Below are 22,973 nucleotides of genomic sequence, written 5' to 3' on the forward strand. Positions count from 1 at the left end.
TTGTGTAATTCATTTATCATTTTTAGTACGTAAAAAAACATTTATTAAAAACCTAACCATTATGACTAAACAGATTCAGAGTTGACAATTTTAAGAAAACAAAAATTAAAGAACAGGTTTTGGAAAAAACGTTTTAATAACTTTTTTACAAAATATACAAGGTCTGTGATGTTCCCTCCTCTGCCAGAAGCTTGGCCTTCACATTATACATTACATGTACACAGCTGTAAAAATGTGCAATAGGATAGACAATTCCTCCAAAAATACTGGTGGTCATCTAAAAAGGATCACTACAAGATGAGAATATTCCTGATAAAGTTAACATATTTTGGCACATTTTTCTGAAGCCACAATTGTAAAACAAAAATGGGACCAGAAAATGGCTGCACTCAAATGTCTCCATCAAAAACAAGAAAATTGTAGAAAGGTCCACAGATCATCAATCATTTTACAAAACTTAAGCTGGGGATGAATGACCTTATGGTAGTGGTTAAAGTAGATTTAAAAAAAAAAAATAATAATAAAAAAAATCTGACAGTGTATGACTCCTGCCAGACGTTACGTGCTATTCATCATCTTTCGTTTCTTCAGTCGCTCCCGCCAGTTTTCAGGAAGTGCCTCGAAGTTAGCATTCTTTGATGCCTTTCCTCTGAAAAAGAAACATTACAACAATTAATGTAGGGTTACCAAGTAGTGACCTAAAAAAACAGATGAATCTCAGTGTAGCTCATGTTGTATAATCAGTGGTAAAATACAATTCAATTTAACTAATACATTTGTTTAGGTCATTTAAAAAAATGTGATTGGAAACTGTGGAAACATACGTCACAAGCTGCTGTTGCTTCCACTCCTCAATGTTCTTCTTGTTAAGTTGTTCTCTGTCCTCATCACTTGAGCTGCTTTTCTCTTCCTCATCTAGCTCCTTCTGGATGCTCTGCCACTTTTTCACCAGAGAGGGCATTTTGGTCTTACTCTTCTTTGTCTACAGAAAGAAAGTTTGGATCAAAGAGGGAAAAAGAGGGACACAAAAATCTTATCTTGATATTTTAGTGATGTTCTGCAAAGACCACATTATTGTCTACACTTACAATTTCAAAATAATGGGGGAAAAATTTGTATTGATTGTATTGTATTGAACCTGGAAGATTAATCATTGGCAATGATTAAAATACATCACCCTCCTTCAGTCCGTCATGCAAGATTTTAAACTGCAGTACTAACCTTATCCTTTTTCACTTTCTTGGTCTTGTCTGTGGGCTGACCTTTGGCCCCAGGAGGTTCCGATGGCGGCTGGGACGGTGGAAGTGGTGGTTGAGGAGGGAGGGCTGGGACAGGTGGGATGGGAGGTTCACAGGGCACCAAAGGAGCAGGGACAGCAGGCACACCCCAGTAGGCAGTTGCTGACATTAGATGAGCTGCAGATAAAGAGAAAGCTTTCCATTATTGGGAAAAATAAATTTATTTTATGATATATTTAGTACAAGTATTTTTTTAGAAAATATAGACCTTGTTAAAACAACAACAACAACAACCCTAACGTCAGCGCTTCCTTAGTAAAATGTTACAGTAGTAATATAACAACTCCAAGGTTTTTTATATGTGGTGCCGACTGTAACAAAAGTCACCAAAAAGCACATTTTTATAAGTTAGCTTATATGAAAATGGCCTTTAATGAATTGCTTCGGTATAGCAACATGTCAATTAAAGAAAACCAAAACAACGTTTCTATCATTCCCTGACATTTCCTTTTCTGTTGATTAGTGTCAACAGCGTGAGTGTCTTTGATAGTGGTATCCATTTACCTGCAGTTGCAGCAGGCTGAGTGTAGAGAATGGGACTGCTGCCAATAGTAATAGCTTTGTTGAGTTGGCTAGCTTTCCGTTTTTGACCCTTCATCAAGGGGCCGGATGACTCCACAGTCTGTTTAAGTGACAAGAAATATTATAAAACTTAAATGACTGCTCGGCTAATCTTTTCAGGAAATACACCGAAAACATCTGATTAAAGAATAAACTTTATTACTCCCATACTTTTGAGTTGCCAGTGCCTGGAGCTAAAGGCCTTCCACTTCCATCTTCCTCAGTTCCAGGGGCTGGAGGTTCCCCATCATTATCATCATCCATCTCCATCTCAACTTCCATGATCTCCCCATCACTGTCAGGGGGGGGAGGGGGCGGAGGGGGGGAGTCTGGGGGTAGAGGTGGCGGCGGGGGGTAGTTGGAAGGTGGAGGTGGGCTGTCAGGAAGAGGAGGCTGAGATGGGGACCACAATACACTTGGCTGAGAAGGTGCTGGTGGGGCAGCAGCATCATATGTAGAAGTTCCTGCTTCTTTGAAAAATAAATAAAACATAACATGGTTATTTTACCGTTAGCATAGCAATATTTACTAAACATGAACCATGTGCATATTCAGTATGAGACACACTGACAGAACATTAAAATATGAAAACTTATTCTCTAAAGTCATGAAAGAAAACAATTAACAGGGACAACCAGTGTATGAGTATAGCAGTAATAGACTGACCAGTCTCCCCAGAAGCTGATGATGTTTTATTGTCTTCCTGACTAGAGGTCTGTGCCTGGCTACATGGGCTGTTTTTTGGGTCCTCCTCCTTGTCCTCCTCTGTTGGGAAATCCCACTGGGAGTCACCAGTCCGGTCCTTCACATAGAAATACCGCCTGTGCTCTCTAAAGAGTGAGAACAGAAATAGAGGGCAAGAGTCTCAACGACTGGCCTAACAACTGGCTGAGTAGCAAGATACCCTGGGGCAAGGGAGGGGACATGATGGGCACATTAGGGGGGCAGTGGCATTGGTATGGACAGCAACTTTAGCCATCCACAAGAAAGGCCCAATTAGAGTGAGGTTATGGATGTGGACAGGGAAACCCACCTTGCTCTCAAAAACAAATAAAGCAAAACAAATCATCTCTAGGTCCTGAAAGTAGCATTCAGCTGCTCACACCATGGTTGTCACATTTGTTCCGTTTTAGACAACCATTCCCTCCCAGACACACGAAGACGCCAGGGAGGAAGCATCATCATTAAAAGTCATAAGTCAGACAAGCACACAATCAACTTGTTTTAAAATCAGAAACAGGAAAAATAAATAAAAACAGGAAGACTTATAAAATAGAGTTGGTCTGACCTGCTGGATTCCCGTCATTGCTCCATCTTCACCTTTTATTTGATGTGTGACACTCGTCGCTTCCAGGGCATCACTCTGTCTGCATTGCAATCTGGGGTTGTAGTCCTGTAAAGTGCAAAGCTCTCCCACGCAACCACCTTTCCTACCGTACCCCCCTCCCAAATTGTTCAACTGACTGGACCCATAATCAGTACACAACTGCCCTCTCAACAATGGGGCTTAAGAGTCTATTACAGGGACTAGGAGTCCTCTCTGTGGCATATATATTTAACAGCAAGCAGGCTGGCCCAGAGTGAATGCTCTCATAAAAGTACGTGCAAGGCAGAGTGCCAGGATTGCTTCACAGAAACCTGAAGAGTCTGTTTGTGGTAAGCATTTTGATCCACTTGAACTGGTTAAGCTTCTCCCCAAGTCATGTAACAAAGTCTGCAACCTTGGCACTGAGTGGAATGTAGCCACATGGTAAGATTTCTGGGGGGCGAGGGAGTTTAGAGATGTGAAAGGTAAGGAGCTCGTACCTGTCCCAGTGGCAGGACCAGCCTTTTGGGGTGGCGTTAAGTTCGTAATATTTTATGTGTTCAGCAGCTTCTTGCAGCCTACGACGAAGATACACCCCATTCAAAGCGCCTTCCCTCCAGTCAGCGATCCGTGTCTGGGGGGAATAAATAAACAGACAAGTTAGAGATTTGAACGCAGTGGATGAAATGATGGAGATATAACTAAGGACACACTAGCCACAAGACCAGTGAATACCACAAAAGAATAATTATTCGAAGTTTCCAGAATGACATGCTGTGATGGATTATTATGAGAATTTTAAATATTAAGTACTACCACGTGGCTGTGTAAAATGATACAAAATAGAATTAACCATTAAATATTTTATAAGTCATACTGGGATAACAACTGGGTGTGAGGCTGTAATCTTCTCACCTCCGTTTGTAGCAGAAGCAACTGGAAGTTTGAGATTGCCTTTTTGTTTATCCCCAAGAACTCCATCTTGCTGGTTAAGGTATTAGCCAATTCTCCAATCTGAAACTGTATTTTTTCACATTAAAAACTTGTCCTAAAATAGATTATCACAACTATTATAGATAATAATAGCAACACTATTGTTACCTTGAGCTCAGGTGTTTCCACTTTAAGTTCAGGTGTTTCCACCTCCTCTTTAACTGACAGTTTCTCTTCAGAATTGTCTGTTTCCTTGTCTTTGCCTTCCGCAATGCTGTTTATGACTTTAGAAAGTGCTAAAGGACACAAGAGAGGAATGTCTATGCATTATTTTGGATAAAAACCCAAAGAGGCATTCATGGAATTTCACCCACTACTGTCAAGTATTCCACCCTCCCCCAGCACATGTAAATATTGAACTCACTAGTTTCAGTATTGTCCTGTGGGTCTGAGCCTCTGCTGTTAGAGTCAGGGCTGGCAGCACAGGGGAAGGCAGTCTTCCACCGTTTCTTCTTCAGTAGAAGGCCACGAGAACCAGCTGCATCTTGGCTCGTCTCAGAGGAAGGACTGGAGCCCCCTGCACTCATATCACCCTCCTCCAGTGCACGGAGCTCAGCCTAAGAATCAGAAGACACTAATATTTGTCACCAATTTTATAATACCGCAGCTGTATAAAAGGGTAAAGAGCAATTCCTGTCAGCAACCCAATGGTCTTCTTAAAAATAAAAATAGTGCTGTCAAAATAACATTAATTTCAATTAAATGTTTACAGATAAATACAATCCATATGACAGAACTACCCAACCTATGATGTTAAGGTTTCAAAAACCAGCACAGATCTAAGCACCAATCTCAGGCCCGCTTAAAATTGGTGAGAGATGCATCAGGAAGAGAACTTTGAATACATTTGATCAACATATTAAGTCATTTTTCTTATAATTATTATTTTATTATAATGGCCATTAGTCCACACGTACAATAAAAAAAAGTTCTAACATAAAAACAAGTTTAACTTGTCAATCCATGTCAATTATTAATTTATCCCTTCATCTGACAAAATTATTTGAAATATTTTTAATATTATCACGGCAAAAGTTGAAGTATGCAATAAAATTTGATTAATTAATCAGAGCATGTAATAAAGTCAAATATTAGTTTTTAATCACTTGAAAGCCCTAATTTAAAAAAAAAAAAAAAAAATCATACCTTTTTCCTCTCCAGAGCAAGTTCCAGCTCCACTGTGTCCTCCTCCATCTCCTCCTCAGCATTTGAGTTCTCTCCTGACTGCATCTTTTCTTTCTGAAGAGTGGGGACTGTCTCTGAGTCTTGCAGAGGGGTAGAGGGGGATCCTACAAGTTGAACACCATCTCCATCTGAATCCAAACTGTTTTCAGGTTCATCCAATCCTTTAAGTAGTCTTCTTCTCCATTTTTCTTCTGTTTCTTTCACTTCAGAGGGGATAAGAGGAGCAAGAAGAGAGGCGGCAACTCCACTCCGCTCTTCCTCTTCACTTGTGAGGCCTACAACACTTTCCATCACCTCCTTTTAGGCAAAACAAAAGGATGCTATATTTACACTGAGAAACACAATCCTTTAACAACCACAGAATCCCTTTGAATCACATTTAGTATGTCTATCAATTAAACCTACCTTTACTTTGGTTTCCTTCACTGATATTGGGGCTCCACCAGATGCCGTGTTTTCCTCTGTGCAGTAGCCAGTATGGGCTGTACCATTACCATTGACACTAGAGCCACAAATAAAAATATAAAACACAGCATAGAAGGATGATTTTTCTGTACTCTGGAAAATCTATGAAAACAACTGCAATTCAGATCAGTACATACAATCAATGAATTGAATGAAGCCCTTATTCACAAATGTCTGATCATGCTTTTTGTGTCTGTCAGTAACTCATACCTGTTGGAATATTGCCCTAGGCTTTGCACCTGATCAGCTAGGTAGTGTGGAAGTTCCCAAGACACTTCGTTGGTCAAAGTGTTCCAGTAATAGTAACAGCCAGAATTCTCATCCCACACCTCCTGCCAATCTCCCATCTCTACACCCACTGCAAAAAAGCATATACATGATAGTTGTAAAACTAATCATAGCATATTAAAAGGAGATATGCACAAATTCCCAAAAACAAAAAAGAATTGTAATTCAAGCCAAATACACCAAATAATTTTGTTTCCTTATGTTATGAAGGCAACTGTAATTAATATACAATTGCTTTGTTAAGGTAATAGAATAGAGAATGCATTATGGATCAGTCTTGGAAATACATACTTGATTTGAAGACACAGAACAGACAGTTACCTCCAGCTAAAGAGTATTGAGTATTGTACTCAAACTCTGTACTTTGGTGATTCTTTTCTTCACTAGCAGCTGACTGTTGGGTATTAATTTCAGGTCTAGGTGGGGTGGTCGTTACAACTGAGGGATGGGATGTTGCATCATCTGAACTTGGCTGAGTGGTGATTGCATCAATTTCCTGTTTTGGGAAAATGGTGACAAATTTAATTTTCAACCCCCCAAAGGAAATCTGTCCCCTCAATAACAATTTAAAAAAGTAACAGGCATTACATAAAGGTAGAAAAAGGTAGTGCCTATGCAATGTGGAATTTGGGAAAATAAGGAAACAGGCACAGTACTGCAGGAACTCCCACCATTTCTCCCAATATTGTTTTGTTTAGTATCTAGACATATCTGATCACATTTGTCATTTTAGTTCAATCCCACAAAACTGAACCAGAATGTAAAATTGTGTTCTAGTTTAAACACGATAATAGGGCTGGGTAATATGAATCAAGCTGACAAACTTGTGGTATTAGAGCTGGGGAAAAAAAGGCTATTCAAATTTCAAACCTTTGCTGGCTCAGGTTTCTGACAGGATTTACAAATTATAATTTTTTGCATGGAATTTGTTGCTGAAGGAGTCTTAAACAACATAAAGCCTTTTTTTCCAGAATTAACTCCTCCTTGGAATCCAACTAGCTATTATATTATGGGGATTATCAAGTTATCTTGATAGACAACACATATGGCAACTGATGATCGCCATAAATAAATGGCATGCAACAACCTATAGCCTCATCCGTACCACCAGGAAATTTAAATTATGCACTAACTTGTTTTGTTAAATTTAATTTAAGCACAATGTGAGGATCATTGCTATATACTTTGTGAAGAACACGGGATGAGGAAATGCAGCAACTATACTCACAGCCATGAAGTTGGCCAGAGTACTGTCAATGTCAGCTGACTGATTGTGTTGAGAAGCAGCTGAACGCTGAGTCTCTCCCGCATCTTCTTCATCACTATCCTCATAGGCTCCAAGCAGGGACAAGCCCTCTATGGGTTGAGGCAAAACAACGCAGTTACATCTAATGCCAATATTATCATATTTCTAAACCATTATAAACACAAAATTGACAGTTTCTTTACCTGTAGCCTTTACCGCGGGAGCCTTCATGTTTGTACGTCTCTCTCTTAAAAATTTGTGTCCATCGCCCTCTTGTTCATCTGCAAACCATACCAGACAAGAGGTTAACGTGGAGCTTCAACAGTTAGCTACACCAAGCTAGCTGTAGCGTTAACGCGCATTTCCACAATCATAAAGTAGGGTAAGCGTTAGCTTACGTTGTTAGCCAACACAGGTTCCATTGTCACACACCTTGATTAAGCAAAAATGTAACAGCAATTTATCCGTTTTAGGTATGTTAGTTTACATACGTCTATGGTAATTTGCCAATTTGTTAGTCAGTAATACCGATTTTGGCAGGCACACAAAACTAGCTACTCCCTTAATCACCTCTTATAGCATGCTGGCCCAAACCTTCCGATCTGCTAAGGCTAACTGACGCCGCTTGAAACCCCCCCTTTTTTTGTTTCGCATGGTACTACTGCCACTTAACGTTAGCTTACTTTGGTGACAGTATAACGTTATGTTTTCACCAGATGTTACCTAAACAAAGATAAAGTGATTGAGTTTTTATTACACGGACCCATTCTTCACACCTTGTGTAGCATATAGCAATCAGCTAACCTGCCACGAAGTCGTTTGGAAATTAGTTAGCTTACCATCGGATCCAGAAGGAGCTTCTTCCCTCTCTCCAGTATTTCCACCGCGGAGCCCAGGGGGCGAAAGCTGCAAAATTGTTCTACGACCCACCGCTCCTCCTGTGAGGCGACTTTTCTTCCCCATCACTATCTGTCCGTGGGCCTGTATTCTTCACGGGCGTCTGCTCCACTGCTTTGAACTGGTACAAAAGAAGGTGTCAACTTCCGGATCACAAGGTCATGTTTGTATGTAGTAGTTTGTGGCGGTGAGCTAGCTAAGTTGCTAGCGACTTTTCATGTTCCAAGCAGATACGTAGAAATAATAATGCTAAGCTTTTTAAAACCGTATGTAGTGTTTATGTAAAGTAACGCTATTTTACCGTTACGCTTTTGGACAGAATAAGCAGCGATTAGCTAACTAGCTAAGACTCGCACACCATAGACTTGACATGGTGGTTAAGATAAGCAATTAGCTACACCGTTTCGAAGGGGAAACACCCACTGATGTATAAATACAAGGACCCACCACCGAAGCTGCAGCCAACGGGAGTCGAAGGAGGAACAACTGCCCAAACAACAACAACTACAACATCAACTCCAAATTCGGGATCAGACACAATGGGGGGGACGATGGGACCAATTTTACTCTGGCTGCAGGATGTGGCAGCTGTGACACTCCTCAAAGCACGGCGAACTTTATTTCAGGCTGCCATCCTGTTTTGTGTCCTGGTTCTGCTGCTTTGGGTATCCATCTTTCTCTATGGAAGTTTCTATTACTCCTACATGCCTACTGTGAGCTTCTCCACTCCTGTGCACTTCTACTACAAGTCTGATTGTGATGCCTCAGATTCTGCGCTTTGCTCATTCCCCATAGCCAACATCTCTTTCATGAAGAATGAGAGAGACTTGGTGATGGCTTATGGCCAGCCTTATCGGATATCTTTGGAGTTAGAGATGCCAGAGTCTCCAGTGAACGAACAACTAGGTATGTTTATGGTGAAGATGTCTTGCTATACCAAGGGTGGCAAAACTGTCTCGTCAGTGGGACGATCTACAATGCTGCATTACCGATCCAGCCTGCTGCAGACCTTGAGCACTTTATTGTTCTCTCCTCTACTTCTGACTGGGATGACTGAGCAAAAGCAGATTATAGAAGTTGAACTTTTCTCAGACTATAAGACAAACGCGTATGAACCCACTGTGGGCACAGTCATTGAGATCCATTCCAAGCGAGTGCAGATCTACTCGTCTCAGCTCCGTATCCATGCCTACTTTACTGGTATACGATATGTTCTCTACAACTTCCCCCTGATATCTGCAGTAATTGGGGTGGCTACCAACTTTGCTTTCCTCAGTGTCATCGTGCTGTTCAGCTACCTGCAGTTCATATGGGGCGGGCTCTGGCCTCCCGACCAAGTAAGAGTCAGGGTTATGATAGGAGACAACACCCGCATCCAGCAGAGGAGAGAGGAGGCTCGGAAGCGCATGGAGAGGGAAAACTCACAGAAGGAACTTGATTCCCCCAAAATAATTGGACCTGTGAATGAGGCATCTGAGTTCCAGGGAAATGACACAGAGGCAGAGCCAAAGAATATTTCAATTGTCCCAGATGCCTCTGGGGCTGATGTGCTAGAAATCAATGAGAAAGGGTCTCATGACTCAAAGGGGCCTGAGGAGATTGAAGGCTTAGAGATGTTAGATGGATGCTTGCTTCCCCAACAGGGTGAGACAATGCTTCGACAAAGACCTGCACCCTGGATGAAGCTGTAACTGCAAACAGTTAAAGTCCTCGGGTTGATGCTCATATGGTACATTATGTCCCATCACTCTTCTTCTGATGGGAAGTAATTTGGCACATATTGATGGATTCAGGCAAACCCATTGTTTCAGTTAGCACAAACATGCAAGCATGAAGATTAATTACCTTTGTTGTTTTAGCTAACAAAACTGCAGATTATTGTCTTGTCTTGATAAACGTACCTTATTGTAAGCATGAGCTCTGCTTATGGATTTTTGTTAAGCGTCTTCTTAGTGGACAGATTGTCATAAAGACAACAGCACTCAACCAGTCTTTATGTTTGTGATAATTTGGTTGTGCCCAAAGCAGGACAATCTGCATTCCAGCTCTGAAATGCCCGATGGCGTTGTCAGCAGGCATTACCATAATGTGTGTTCTGACAATTGAACACACACTTCAGTTAACCTGCTTTTACCTGTGTTTTACTGTTCTGATGTCTGAAATATGACATTTTCTCACATTATGCAAGCGTTCAATAACCAAGCCACCTACCACAAATAACTTCGATGATTATTTTTCAAGATAGCTGTCCTGCACTTGAAACTAAACTTAAAGTTGAATTTAGAATTTCTGAAATGGTTTCACACCATTCTAGAGGATACTGACAAACACACCTCGTGATACTTTTTCTTAGAGGTGCTTTCTCAGAGCAATTTGATTTAGAAGAATTCGAAATAAAAGCATATCTGTTTTTAATAACTAGAAAAATTGTGCAGTGGGTCAAGATATTTGTTCCACAAATTACTTTTTTATTCAGCATAAGGATATTTTGTGTCTTGGTTTAATGGGCATGTAACTGCCATGGCACATTAAAATTAAGCTTCAGCGCTTTTATAAAGTTGGTGTTCATTCCATCAGCTCTTTGTATTTATTGTATGTTACATTGCAGTCTGCAGTTGAACGTTGTAAAAATTATATTTATTATTTATTTAAAGCACCAAGATGTTTTACATAAGCACTTTGAGTAAGACGTTAGCTTCTTGATTTAACTCTTTATTTCGCAATACACATTCAGTATAGGAACAATACAGTAAGTGAAGTTACAGTTTTGAAGTTGGTGCTCATTAGTAATGCTAATAAAAGAGATTCAGCCTCCTTTTCCAAGATGTAGGGATGCTTAAAATGTAAGAACATGTAAAGGTGTGTTCACTTTGTGTTGGATCTTGTACCAAAGATATTGTTTACAGTTGGCCATCTTGGATTCTGGTTGACAAAATATTCTTGTAAATGCCACTAGAGTGACATGAGTAGATGGTAATTATGCAATGATACTGAATTAAACAAATAAAAGCATTTACTGGTGCACATTGATTCTTTAATGTCTCTTAAATTAAGAAACTCAAACTCTGAACAAGAACATTTCTGACTATAGAAAAGTATGATGATGTACCTTAAAATAGACTTTAGAGACAAATATATAATATTGTGTTGAATGTTGAATTATAAAAACCTGTGTGTTTTTCTAATATTTAGCAGTAATGACTAAACTGATGTTCATTGTTGGAAATATGATTTCTCTCAACACCACACTTACATTTTTGATTAAAGCATTAAAATTGTTGCTCACTATGAAGACATGTATCTTTATTATAGTTTGTAGACAAAATTCTGTAGTAAGAGCGAGGAGCAGGTGGAGGAAAAAATAGAGAAGTGGAGGTCTGCTCTGGAAAGCAGAGGAATGAACGTTAGCTGCAACAAGACAGAATACATGTGTGTGAATCAGAGGAACCCAAGTGGGATAGTGAGGTTACAGGGAGCAGAGGTAAAGAAGGTGCAGGACTTTAATGGAATGAGTACATCAGAGGGAAGGCTCATGTTAGATGTTTTACAGAAGGATGCTGAGGTTGGAGCTGGCAGGCAGGAGGTCTAGAGGAAGACCAATGAGGAGACAAGGAGGACAAGAAGTTAGTTTGTGTGAGAGAAGAGAATGCAGAAGATAGAGTTAGATGGAGGCACATGAAATTTTCATTATAACATTATAATAACATGAAATTTATGTGTGATATACAAAATATGTTTTAAATGATAAAACAGAAAGATGTTTTAATACATTTATTGAATATATCAAAACAGTTTTAATAGAAAACTGAATGAAAGCTGAAAATACAGTAGTGCAGTGTTGTCATGCTATTAGAACAAAATCACATTTCCAGGAAAAACGCTGGAATGCATGCAATCCATTAAAATGCCTTCTTTGTACATTTTATTAGAAAGGATTCGAAATGCCCCACATAATACTGTACAGTATATTGTGAAATGACATTTAATCTTGTTTACAGGGCCTTTTCCCGGTACACTGAGAAACTGGAAAGCTGCATTTATGATCTGTTTCAAGTCAGAAATTTCTAGTGAAGATATTAATGCCCATTAGCAGCCTTTATTCAAAGCCACAGCCCCAATCTATCAGATGAATTATGCATTGGTCTGGATAAGGAGTGCACTAATTGACTTAAACCATCCATTTCTTGTATTAAAAATCTCACTGTATTTAACCTCAGCAGGTACAGTTGTATTAGGAATGGTCTTCTTAGCCCCTGCAGTATAAGATAAGCTACACCAATACTTTGTTTTTATAGGGTGCCATCTCATGCCAGTCGTTGATTTAATGATTGTATTGTGCATCTGTTGACATCCATAAAACCTGGAACTGAACAAATTTATCAATAATGTATTAATATATCAATAATTAAGTATAGCGTCAGCAACATTAACTGTCCAGGTTAATAAAATAAACTAGCATTAGATAAAGAGAAAGATGATGTTGGTGAAGTTAATACTAATTTACAATGTTGCTGTTGTTGCAGCTCATTATGGGAATACATATGCAGATTATATATAACATATTACTTTAATGTGTTATATTAAAGCTCATCTGATTGGCTTCACCATATACGGCCCTAATACTAGTGATGGAAAACACACCACTCTGCTTTAAGTGTTCCACTTGAGCGAAGTCCAGCACTCACAGTCCTCACCACAGTTAAAGGTCATTTTGTTCCTTGACCCTAAATATTGTGCTCCTCCTCAGGATGTACTTCCGTCACATCGGCTGCAGTGTCACTCGCTGCTTTTGGCCCGTCATCTTCCGGCTCATTATCTGGGCTGTCTGCCCAACGCCCAACTCTCCTGACTCCCTCTGCCACCACTGGGGCGTTAACACAGGGATTATGGTCATAGATGACAAGCTTCAACCCCTGCATGTGAGACAGGCACGGGAAGTGCTGTATTCTGTTCCGATCCACATCAATGACAGCTAGACAGTGCATTTCCAGCAGCACTGGTGGGAACTCTGTCAGGTAGTTCCCAGCAAGCCAGATACTTCTTAGTTCCTCCAGCCGACGAAGTACCTTTGGTAAACTTCGTATCTGGTTATAACCAAGGTGCAGGGTCTTGAGATTAGACAGCTCACAAACCACCTTAGGGAAAACCGTGAAGCAGTTAGTCTCCAGCCACAAAGTATTAAGTTCCTTGAGATCTCTAAGTTCCCTGGGAAGACGGTAAAGTCTGTTGTTACCCAGGTATAGGATGCTGAGCTGGGGCAATCTGCAAACAGCCGCAGGGAGCTCTTCAAAGCAGTTAAAGTCTAGGGCCAGCAGCTGCAGCTTCCTCAGGCCCTGCAGCTCAATTGGTAAGCTGCTGAGGTTGTTGTCACTCAGGTAAAGTTTTACCAGCTCACTGAAGACACAGGCAGCAACAGGCAGCTGACGCAACTGCCGGCTGCTTAAATCCAGGGTCCGATCAAGAGGCATCTCCTTCAGGTCCCCCACTAAGAAGCGTTGGCAGCGCTCTGAGGGAATGAAGGCAATGACACCTCGCATGGCGTTGCCCATCTTTCTCACTGTCACTGTTGCAGTACTGGTCAACCACATGAATTTACTGCCACACAAATCAAGCAGACTGTTGGAGTCCTCGACTAAATTTCATTCTTCCTGCTAATGCTCCTCCACCACTTCTGGGGTTACCGATCTTAGTAAAAAACAAAAATAAATAAGTTTGTGAGAAGCTAATATATTTTTCTAATAATGCATCGTTATGAAGTATCACATATCAGGAAGTAGATAAGTATGGTCTTGAATTTTCATTTTATAAAAGCCAAGCTGGTGCATTATTTAGAAAGAAAAAAACATCATGAGCTGTCAAAAAAGAACCAGGACACATAATAACTGCAATAAATGTTGTAATAGAAATTGGAAAAGACCTACTTTTCATTGTTTTCCTGCGGATGTCCATAACTCTCAGCATCTCCTACAGTAAGTCATTTGTTTATCCAAGTTAATGAGCTGAAAATGTATTGTACTCCCTGGGCAGATACTCCCCAGTGCGGTCCTCTCACAATCTCTCGGTGGCTCTGAGCTTTGCCCTGACTTTAATGGTAATAGCAACCACTAGCTGCTCTCTCCTCCCCATTTGTGTCTAATGATTTTCCCCCCTTCTTCTCTGAGATGACAGAGGTGAAGGAGAGAGAGAGGGAGGGGCAGGGTGCCATGGAAAAGCATAAGAAGTAATTTGTGATGAAAGAGCAGCAAATTTCATTTACATCCTGTTTTTAATGGGCCTAGACAGACACAGTTCTGGGTCGGTGCAACTGGGCCAGACAAGAGGGCCTTCACATTGGAAAAACCTCAAGAATTAGTCAGTGTTTACAAGGAGACCATTTTGGGAATATTTGTGTTTTGCTCTGACTTAGACTGTGGTAAACCATTGTTCGTTTTGAAAATGTTTTCTGTAAGGAAGGGAAATTAGGTTACAGGTTAACTGGAAAACTAAGGGGTGTAGTGGAGGGTGTGTGACACTTTAGATCTGCATTTTGTCAGTGCCACTTTGTACATGACCACTTGGATTGTGGTGGTCATTGTGGCGTCAAGACTTGAGTGCCACTATCATTCTAAAAATTCTTCAAATTCACCTGCTAATGTTTTAGCTTTCCATGTAGGTATACAGTTTTCCAAATTGAACATAATTTCCAAATTAATTTTCCTGAGGGAGCCTTCTGAATTGTAAGAGGAGGCATACCATCTCTGTCTGTCTGAGGTGTGATCTGCGTCTACTATCTGGCATCCCTTCATTAAGGCTATTTTCCAAGATAAACTGGGGAGGAATTTAATATGCCTTATCAGAATAGTTGCCCTTCATCAGTTTAACCCACTGAGAGATGGTTTTCAGCACTTGTCCTTCTTCTTATCCATTTGGATAAGAAGAAGGACTTGGGGGGGCCTATCATGGGGGCTTGTAGGAGGCAACAATGCAGCAATATTACAATGCAGACACCATGAGACTGCTGCAAGAGACACTGTTCATGGCAGATACATTAATAAGTCATGAAACAAAAAGCACATATGTAATTAATTGTCCCATTAGGTGAAAACTGTAACCCGTACTGTAATGGAGTTGTCATTAATTTAATTAGAATTACCTTTGGTTATTTAGGTTTTACAAATAAAAATAAAGCCTCATTATTTCCGGACGAAATCTTGTTTCTGGAACTCTCAACTGTATCTATTGACTTTAAAGGTGACGTTGCTCGGTTTGAAATTTCATTACTACAGCAACTCCATTATAACTGGGGATCTCCATCTGCAAAGGGCTGCAAGGTGAGGAAATATGATTATTATTTAAGGAAAGGATAAATAGTTGGATTTGATATATATAAATGCAGGAATATGCGGTGCGGCTATAGCTCAGTTGGTAAGGGAGTTGTCCACGGGCCACAGGGTCAGTGGTTCAATGTCAAGTCCTGGCTAAATATCATAATGTCTCTGGGCAAGACAATGAACTCCCAACAGCCTGTCCCCAGTGCAGTGCTAGTCCAAGTCTTTCCTTGCATTAGGAAGGGCATCCAGTGTAAAAACTCCAGCCAAATCAACATGCGGACAATGATCTGCTGTGGCAACCATGAACTCATGGGATAAGCTGAAAGGACAAAAATAAATAAACAAAATGCTATTTATAAACACACATCTTAAACACACTAATAAAGGTCATAAAACAAGGTTGATTGAGGACTACTATAATTATAACAGCAACTCAAATACAAATGAAGCAGATTTCAGAAAAGACCCTTATTATATTAGCTGGTGGTATGCCTTATTGGGGTGCACTACCAAACAAATAATTGGGTAAATTAATACAGGCCAGTTTGCACAGCATATAAACGTCCCTGAGATTATAGGGCCCCGGAGTTGCCTGCTTTGGTTTTCCATCCAGTCCAACCAGTGACTGAGCTGAAGCAATCACAGGATTATACTTTTTTTTTTTTATAATGCAAGATACCTTTGCTCACAAGAGACATGACATGCTTGACAATGTTGTAAGAGCAACTTTACTGTGATTTTTCTTTCTTTTTGTTTCTTAGTTACTGTTCCGCCTGTATGACTGGTGGAACAGACATTTCAGTCGTCGTCAGTCAAGTTTTGTGTACGGAAGTGGTCAGCAGGTCGTAAGGTCAGAGGGTAAAGGCTATTCCTCTTTCGATTGAGAATACACACAGCCATCTTGGATCTAACGAAGAGAAGGGAAATTGATGCGGTGAGGGTATTTTATTTAGTTTTCCTTATGTTGAAACACTTCGGTGTAAATCTGTTACTTCCGTATAAGTCATTTGTGTCGTTGTTTTTCTCCGTGTCGTTACGGAGCAGGTCATTAGCTTTTAGCTCTAGCAGATAGTTGTGCTGCTCCTTCTGGCTGCAAACATAACGTAAACTGAGCTGAAAAAAGACAGCTGGCTGTGGATTTGAGAAGGCAGAGAGGACCAGTGTAATAACCTCATCGTGATTGGTGGTAGCTAAATCAGGGTGTTTTGAAGTTACAAGGTTTCGGTATGTTATCGTACTGTAGCCCTCTTGTAAACTGACGTTGAGGTAGCTAAGCTAACACAGTAATTGCTAGCCAGCTAACCTTAGCCTCACCAGTGTTGGCTAACTTGGCAGTTAGCATTGCTGCTGTATCTAGTGTAAAACTATTTCCCGAGTTCTGTACCTATACAATATGTTTAAGAAACAACACACCTGTTTGTGTTGCAGTTAGGTGATATATTTAACACATGTTGTGGTTAATATACATTGGAAGATCAATATCATAGTTTGTCTCATATACTTGTAACGTTTCATAATATCGAGCTGGAAACACAGTGCTCACAAAGTTGTATTAATCACCCAAAAATGACTACTATGTTACAGTGACTGAAAGGAAAGGAGACTAAATTCACCAAGAATATTACTTTTGATTTTAGGGTGCATTCATAGATTCTGTCTAGTTTATAAAAGGTTAGTTAAATATTAGGGTTATGTAGTGTGAATCAACTAGAATATATATATATATATATATATATATATATATTTATATATAACAATGTAAGGCTGCCAAGTGTTGTTAAATTTGTTTTATCTTATTTGTAATCATTGAAAATACTTTTAGTGAAAACGCTGTAAACAAAATATTGGTACCACATAAGTTAAAGGAGGAATCATATATTTAGATTAGTATCTCTTATGACTGTGAAATATTGGCTTCTTGCCTGACTTCCCTTTAACGTCATTAACAGTTTTGCTTTATTTCTCATCAGGTGACAAAAGGCATGTTTGGTGCTAGAAAGAAATTTATCGATGAGGTCGACAACGACTTTATTGATGAAAGCATTTACTACAGCCAGCCGTCGATGTTCCAACATCGGTCGGACAAAGATGTGAGTTGGGTCTCAACATCTCCACACCTCTGTCATTTCTTGAGGTAACACCTGGAGAGATGTTTTCTAATGGTTTTACTACATCCTGTCCTCAATTATTTTCCTTCAGATGCTGTCTTCTCCTTCACCATCGTCGTCAGGCCAGCTGTCACAGCTTGGTGCAAGTTTATACGGTCCACAAAGTAAGTTTTTTTTTTTTTTTTTTTTTTTTTTTTTTTTTTTTTTACAGCTGTTTTTTCATTTATACCCTAGTTGGAATAAAATTAAAGCTTACATTACCTTTAAAGTTTTTCTCAGCATTTTTACAAAACTTTTTACTAACAGAGACAGTTTTACAAAAAATGTTAATGCATTAAATTTTCCAGATATTTTTTGGACAGAAAGATTGGCAGTATTTGTTTTTCTTCCATTTTTTTTACTTTATTTTCCTGCAGGTGCACTGGGCTTCTCGGTACGGGGCATGGGAAACAATACCCCTCAATTAAACAGAAATCTAACGCAAGGCACGCAGCTACAAAGTCATATCACCCCCACAACGGGGGTCCCCACCATGTCTCTCCATACCCCTCCTTCACCAAGCAGGTATCTTAAAACAGTAAAGATTTCCTGGAAAGAGAAGTGGCAGTTGGCATGAGCAAAAACAAAATCAGAACTAATTGTGTTTCAATAGGGGGACATTGCCGATGAATACGAGAAACTTGCTGAACCATTCTCAGGTTGGTCAAAGCATTGGGATGAGTGGCAGGACCAATAGTATGGGCAGCTCAGGGCTTGGCAGCCCAAACCGCAGCTCACCTAGCATCATCTGTATGCCCAAACAGCAGCCAGCACGCCAACCCTTCACCATAAACAGGTATATTGTTGTAGTTAGTGTCCTCTAAAATTCTAAGCTAGAAGATCTTTACTTTAAAGAATGTTGGATGCTTGTTCATCTTGTTGTTCTTTTTCCTCTTTATGCAGCATGTCAGGGTTTGGAATGAATCGCAATCAGGCTTTTGGAATGAACAATTCATTATCAAGCAACATCTTCAATGGTACAGGTTAGTGTCACAGGTTACCGATTAAGTAAGAAAGTGCTATATGAGTATAGGGTACTAATCATTTACGGTTTAACTTCTTTTTATATTTTTTAAAATATCTTTTAATCTCCTTTCTGTTACTAAAAATATATTCCGTTCTAATGTAACAGTTGTAATGAGTTAGAAACATGGTAATGAATAATTCTGGTAAAAATCACATTAGATTCATGTGGAGCTTATGAAGAATATGATTATTATTAGTGAAACATTTATTTATGGAACAAATTTAACAGTAACATTTCCGACCAATGAAACAAAAAATGAGTAACTGCTATAAATTTGCCCTGGGGATTTAGTAACCAGTTATTAATTTGTGAACTTTTTCAAAATAATTTTCTCAGTTGTAAGGTTACACTAATAAATTATTACTTGGAATATTATTACATGGATGGGAGTAACTTGAGGTCATAACCTTCTTCTTGGTGCAGATGGGAGTGAAAATGTAACAGGACTGGATCTGTCAGACTTCCCTGCATTAGCGGACAGAAGTCGAAGAGAAGGGACTGGAAACCCAACACCAGTACTTAACCCACTGGCTGGAAGGGCTCCTTATGGTAGGCCACTAGGCTTTAGAAAGTCTTATTTTGCCCCTTTCCTTTGTAAGACAGAATTAATTCCTGAGGTTATGATACTAGTCAAGGCTTTATTTGTTTTGCATATCTGCGTCCATAGAAAGAAGATATAAAGAGACATTATTTTGTATTAAAAATACTGCTTATAACACTTTATAAAATTCCTACCTTACATCATCAACATTAAGTTGGCATGGTGACAAAGCCATCGACTGAACAGACACAGGATTTCTCCATCCATAATGAGGACTTTCCTGCACTGCCTGGCCCAAACTACAAGGACCCCACATTGAACAACGATGACAGCAAAACTGTAAGTGTTAGCCAATGATGGCTTTATGCTACTCTCAGTCAAGATGTCTGTTTTTATAAAGGTTACATGTCAAAGACAATTATTTATGATGACTCTAATGTGTTTAAATCTGTTTTTCTTTCTTTCCGTCAGAACTTGAACTCTACAAGCAAGAGCACATCTAATGCAGATGGGCCCAAGTTCCCTGGAGACAAGACGACCTCAGCACAGAACAACAACCAGAAGAAAGGGATCCAGGTGTTGCCCGATGGTGAGACATCTCAGCCAATCGTATCGCTCCAATTCCACTGAGACATCCCTTCTTAATCGCACAACTTGGGTGAGGCAGTTGGGCTCTCTACCCTGCATTTGGGGTTGGATGATTACTGGATAGGCTACAGTGGGAAAACCAAAATATCTTTAGTGTGATGTAGACCATCATCATCTTTCCATTAGTTTTTCTGTACCCATGAGCTTATTACAAAGAAAATTGGCTTGGTTTGCGCTCCAGTGAGTGCACAAAGTGTGGTTTAGAAATACGGAGGTAATGTATTGATAAGTATTATCTGACAAGTTTCAGTTGTTGAACTCGCTGAGCGTATTCTGCTGCTGTAGGTCGGGTGACGAACATTCCCTCAGGAATGGTGACAGATCAATTTGGCATGATTGGCCTGCTGACATTTATCCGCGCAGCAGAGACTGATCCTGGGATGGTCCATCTGGCGCTAGGAAGTGACCTCACAACACTGGGACTCAACTTAAACTCACCAGAGTAAGACGGCTGTTCTACCGTGATTAGTTACTTTACCTCTCAGGTGGTCGACAAACAAATGAAGATGGAATTTATAAACCATTAGTCCCGTTATAATCCAGTAGCCAATTTAAATAATATTTTATTACTTATTTGCAGATCCATACAGTTACTATGGTCACAATGGCAGTATCTGGTTTTCCTTTTTACCTAATTAAACTTAGTTAAACATTCGCCTTAGGAACACAGTTATTATTTTTACAGATTTTGTTTACCTGATTTGTTTAGAGTTTTTAGCCTATAAAATGTAGCAAATGTTCTATTATCAGAAGAACTTAATGCAGCTTTCTTTGTTGGCAGAAACTTGTACCCCAAATTCGCCTCTCCTTGGGCTTCAGCACCTTGTCGACCTCAAGACATTGGTAAGGCATTAATGTGAAGTATGTGAGTGAAGAACTCTTTATAATGTTTTATAATCACTTCTTTTCAGTGGTCCTTGACTTTAAAGATTTGGCATTCAGAGTCAATCTGAAGACATTTTGATTTTAGGAGGTACATATAGTCACAGAAAATGTTGAGGGCGTCTAATAAAAGTCTGTGATTATCAGAAATTTCACACATTTTTTTAGGATGGCACCGTGATCTGCTGAAATCTGTGTATCCAGTATATATCAGTTTATTGGATTTTTTTTCTCTCTTTAGTTGTGTGGCAACTAGCCTACTTTTTATTTATTTCTTTTTTTTACCAGCTCTTGTAAGTTTTGATACTGCACAATAATTTTTACAGTGTATGAGATCACAAAATGGAGATATTTGCTTGACAGTATATAGACAGAAGTTTTCAAATAATAGTCCATTAGGAGTACATGTGATGTCACTCTTTAAAAAGTGAAGTTTTACCTGTGCTTGTCTCTTCAGACTTCCATGTTCCATCTGAGTATTTAACCAATATCCACATAAGAGACAAGGTAATTATGAGCTCCAGAGAAGTGGCACAGTAGTAATATACCTTGGTATATACAAATACAAGCAAACAAACAAAGTTATTCTAACTTGTTGCTGTCCTGCTATTAGTTGGCTGCAATTAAACTTGCCCGATATGGGGAAGATCTTTTGTTCTACTTGTACTACATGAATGGTGGAGACCTGCTACAGCTTCTGGCAGCAGTAGAGCTGTGAGTACTCAATTTTTTTGAATGGTGATTTCTTCAGAAATACTGATGTGGCACAGATTTCATGATATTTTATCATGGTCATAGATTGATAGTCATAGATTGATTCCTTTGGTTTCCTATACCTCTTCATGACTTCCCTGTCCAGCTTTAACCGGGACTGGAGGTACCACAAAGAAGAGCGGGTTTGGATAACAAGGGCACCTGGCATGGAGCCTACACTGAAGACCAACACCTACGAGAGGGGAACCTACTACTTTTTTGATTGTCTTAACTGGAGAAAAGTAGCCAAGGTAGTAGTTCTCCTTTCTGCTGCTTCTTTGCAATTTCATATCTAGTTAAATAGAATTTTTGAGGGTTTACTGAATTTTGTTGCTGGATATAGGAGCTTTTTCCATCACGCTAAGCTTGTGTCTGCATCTCTAAGGAATTTCATCTGGAGTATGACAAGCTGGAAGAGAGGCCACATGTGCCAACAACATTCAACTACAATCCAGCCCAGCAGGCCTTCTAAGGCCCGACCAGTCCAAAGGCCGCAGCTGTTCTTTCACGCAATCCTGTTGTCTAGGAGGGCTGCTGTGGTTCACACAGCTTGGTTTTTATTCCTTGAGGATTTGGCTATTTGACTGCGGGGATCACCACCACCACCATCAAAACTGCCCTGCCTTGCCAAACTTTCATGCTGCCCAAGTCACCAACACTTGTTCCGTTTTTATACTTTATGATCCTCCTGTTTTTTTTGGTTTTTTTTGTCTTGTTTTGATCAGGGTCTGTATTATGTTTACGTCTCTGAATCTGAGGCCTGTTTTCTCCCAGAAAGGAGGACTGACCTTGTGGCACTGGACAGTGACAGAACAAGGGTTATGCCTCGTATTTTCAATAAGTGTTAAGAACAGACAAAAAGTGGGGAAAGCAAAGTTAACATCCTCAGATGCAAGTGAAGGGGTGAAAGAAATGCAATGTTCATTGTTGCACTATATTTAGTAATAAAAGAACACAAAATTTGTTTGTGCTTTTTTATGTGAACACTCCCTGATACTTTTTCTTTAACCATTTATTTCTTTTGGGTTCGAGCTGGGGAGGTAGAGGAGGTTCCTGTACGTTTTCTACAAGCATCCTATTTCCCAGAATCTTTTTTTCTTTCTTCTGCCCTCCAATTTCTGTATTTGCACCATCTAACTGTTATGTCTCATACTCATACCTTCTCCCTCTGTGAATTCTTGTGCCAGTTGAACATGGACACAAATCTGGGAGACTACTTTTGTTTCCACAAATGTGGAAAAATCCTCGGAGAGGCTAAACAGCTACAGATTGTTGCTCCACAGCAAACAAAACACTTTCCAATCTTTGTTACGATTTTTTAATAAATGTGTACATTTTTTGTTTCTTTGCATCACATAAATTAGTATATGTATGTATGAATGTGTATATATGATTGCTATATATATATATATATATAATATATATT

General features: G+C 39.6%; 4 protein-coding genes across 6 annotated transcripts; 2 read left to right on the forward strand and 2 right to left on the reverse strand.

The window, feature by feature from the left end:
- Positions 1–117: 117 nt before the first annotated feature.
- On the reverse strand, positions 118–8,389 carry fnbp4 (formin binding protein 4). 2 transcript variants are annotated; one of them, XM_067502682.1, is made up of 17 exons: positions 8,182–8,389; positions 7,546–7,623; positions 7,325–7,452; positions 6,418–6,592; positions 6,019–6,166; positions 5,749–5,845; positions 5,305–5,640; positions 4,523–4,715; positions 4,267–4,394; positions 4,081–4,185; positions 3,666–3,799; positions 2,526–2,689; positions 2,031–2,329; positions 1,803–1,920; positions 1,222–1,415; positions 825–982; positions 118–649 (listed from the first exon to the last, which is right to left on the reverse strand). In XM_067502682.1, the coding sequence occupies exons 1-17, from the start codon at positions 8,303–8,305 to the stop codon at positions 559–561; spliced, it is 2,670 nt and encodes an 889-aa protein (XP_067358783.1). In that variant the 5' UTR covers positions 8,306–8,389; the 3' UTR covers positions 118–558. The 2 variants fall into 2 exon arrangements, with proteins under 2 accessions (XP_067358783.1, XP_067358784.1); XM_067502683.1 differs by having other exon boundaries at positions 2,031–2,326; positions 8,182–8,317.
- A 219-nt stretch (positions 8,390–8,608) lies between these two features.
- On the forward strand, positions 8,609–11,261 carry LOC137126184 (seipin-like). The gene has a single exon (XM_067502688.1). The coding sequence runs from the start codon at positions 8,665–8,667 to the stop codon at positions 9,928–9,930; it is 1,266 nt and encodes a 421-aa protein (XP_067358789.1). The 5' UTR covers positions 8,609–8,664; the 3' UTR covers positions 9,931–11,261.
- A 246-nt stretch (positions 11,262–11,507) lies between these two features.
- lrrc10 (leucine rich repeat containing 10) lies at positions 11,508–15,811 on the reverse strand. Its single transcript, XM_067502691.1, has 2 exons — positions 14,161–15,811; positions 11,508–13,924 (listed from the first exon to the last, which is right to left on the reverse strand). The coding sequence occupies exon 2, from the start codon at positions 13,825–13,827 to the stop codon at positions 12,964–12,966; it is 864 nt and encodes a 287-aa protein (XP_067358792.1). The 5' UTR covers positions 13,828–13,924; positions 14,161–15,811; the 3' UTR covers positions 11,508–12,963.
- Positions 15,812–16,347: 536 nt separating this feature from the next.
- Positions 16,348–22,511, forward strand: cnot2 (CCR4-NOT transcription complex, subunit 2). Of its 2 annotated transcripts, XM_067500691.1 has the most exons (15): positions 16,348–16,483; positions 17,520–17,639; positions 17,749–17,821; positions 18,074–18,221; positions 18,310–18,492; positions 18,600–18,679; positions 19,147–19,272; positions 19,479–19,603; positions 19,736–19,853; positions 20,198–20,354; positions 20,694–20,755; positions 21,252–21,301; positions 21,408–21,508; positions 21,654–21,798; positions 21,933–22,511. In XM_067500691.1, the coding sequence occupies exons 2-15, from the start codon at positions 17,532–17,534 to the stop codon at positions 22,017–22,019; spliced, it is 1,563 nt and encodes a 520-aa protein (XP_067356792.1). In that variant the 5' UTR covers positions 16,348–16,483; positions 17,520–17,531; the 3' UTR covers positions 22,020–22,511. The 2 variants fall into 2 exon arrangements, with proteins under 2 accessions (XP_067356792.1, XP_067356793.1); XM_067500692.1 differs by lacking the exon at positions 19,147–19,272.
- Positions 22,512–22,973: the final 462 nt, after the last annotated feature.

Source organism: Channa argus, chromosome 4 (genome assembly GCF_033026475.1).
Source record: "Channa argus isolate prfri chromosome 4, Channa argus male v1.0, whole genome shotgun sequence".
NCBI lineage: Eukaryota > Metazoa > Chordata > Actinopteri > Anabantiformes > Channidae > Channa > Channa argus.

Excerpts from the sequence above, each read along its gene's own strand:
- fnbp4 (XM_067502682.1), bottom strand. The coding sequence starts at position 8,305 with ATGGGGAAGAAAAGTCGCCTCACAGGAGGAGCGGTGGGTCGTAGAACA. Across the intron at positions 4,716-5,304 it reads TTGCTCTGGAGAGGAAAAAG|GCTGAGCTCCGTGCACTGGA; the intron begins GTATGATTTTTT and ends TCTGATTCTTAG. Across the intron at positions 3,800-4,080 it reads TGCTTCTGCTACAAACGGAG|ACACGGATCGCTGACTGGAG; the intron begins GTGAGAAGATTA and ends TATTCCCCCCAG.
- LOC137126184 (XM_067502688.1), top strand. The coding sequence starts at position 8,665 with ATGTATAAATACAAGGACCCACCACCGAAGCTGCAGCCAACGGGAGTC.
- lrrc10 (XM_067502691.1), bottom strand. The coding sequence starts at position 13,827 with ATGTGGTTGACCAGTACTGCAACAGTGACAGTGAGAAAGATGGGCAAC.
- cnot2 (XM_067500691.1), top strand. The coding sequence starts at position 17,532 with ATGTTTGGTGCTAGAAAGAAATTTATCGATGAGGTCGACAACGACTTT. Across the intron at positions 18,493-18,599 it reads CAACCCTTCACCATAAACAG|CATGTCAGGGTTTGGAATGA; the intron begins GTATATTGTTGT and ends CTCTTTATGCAG. Across the intron at positions 19,854-20,197 it reads GATCCAGGTGTTGCCCGATG|GTCGGGTGACGAACATTCCC; the intron begins GTGAGACATCTC and ends CTGCTGCTGTAG.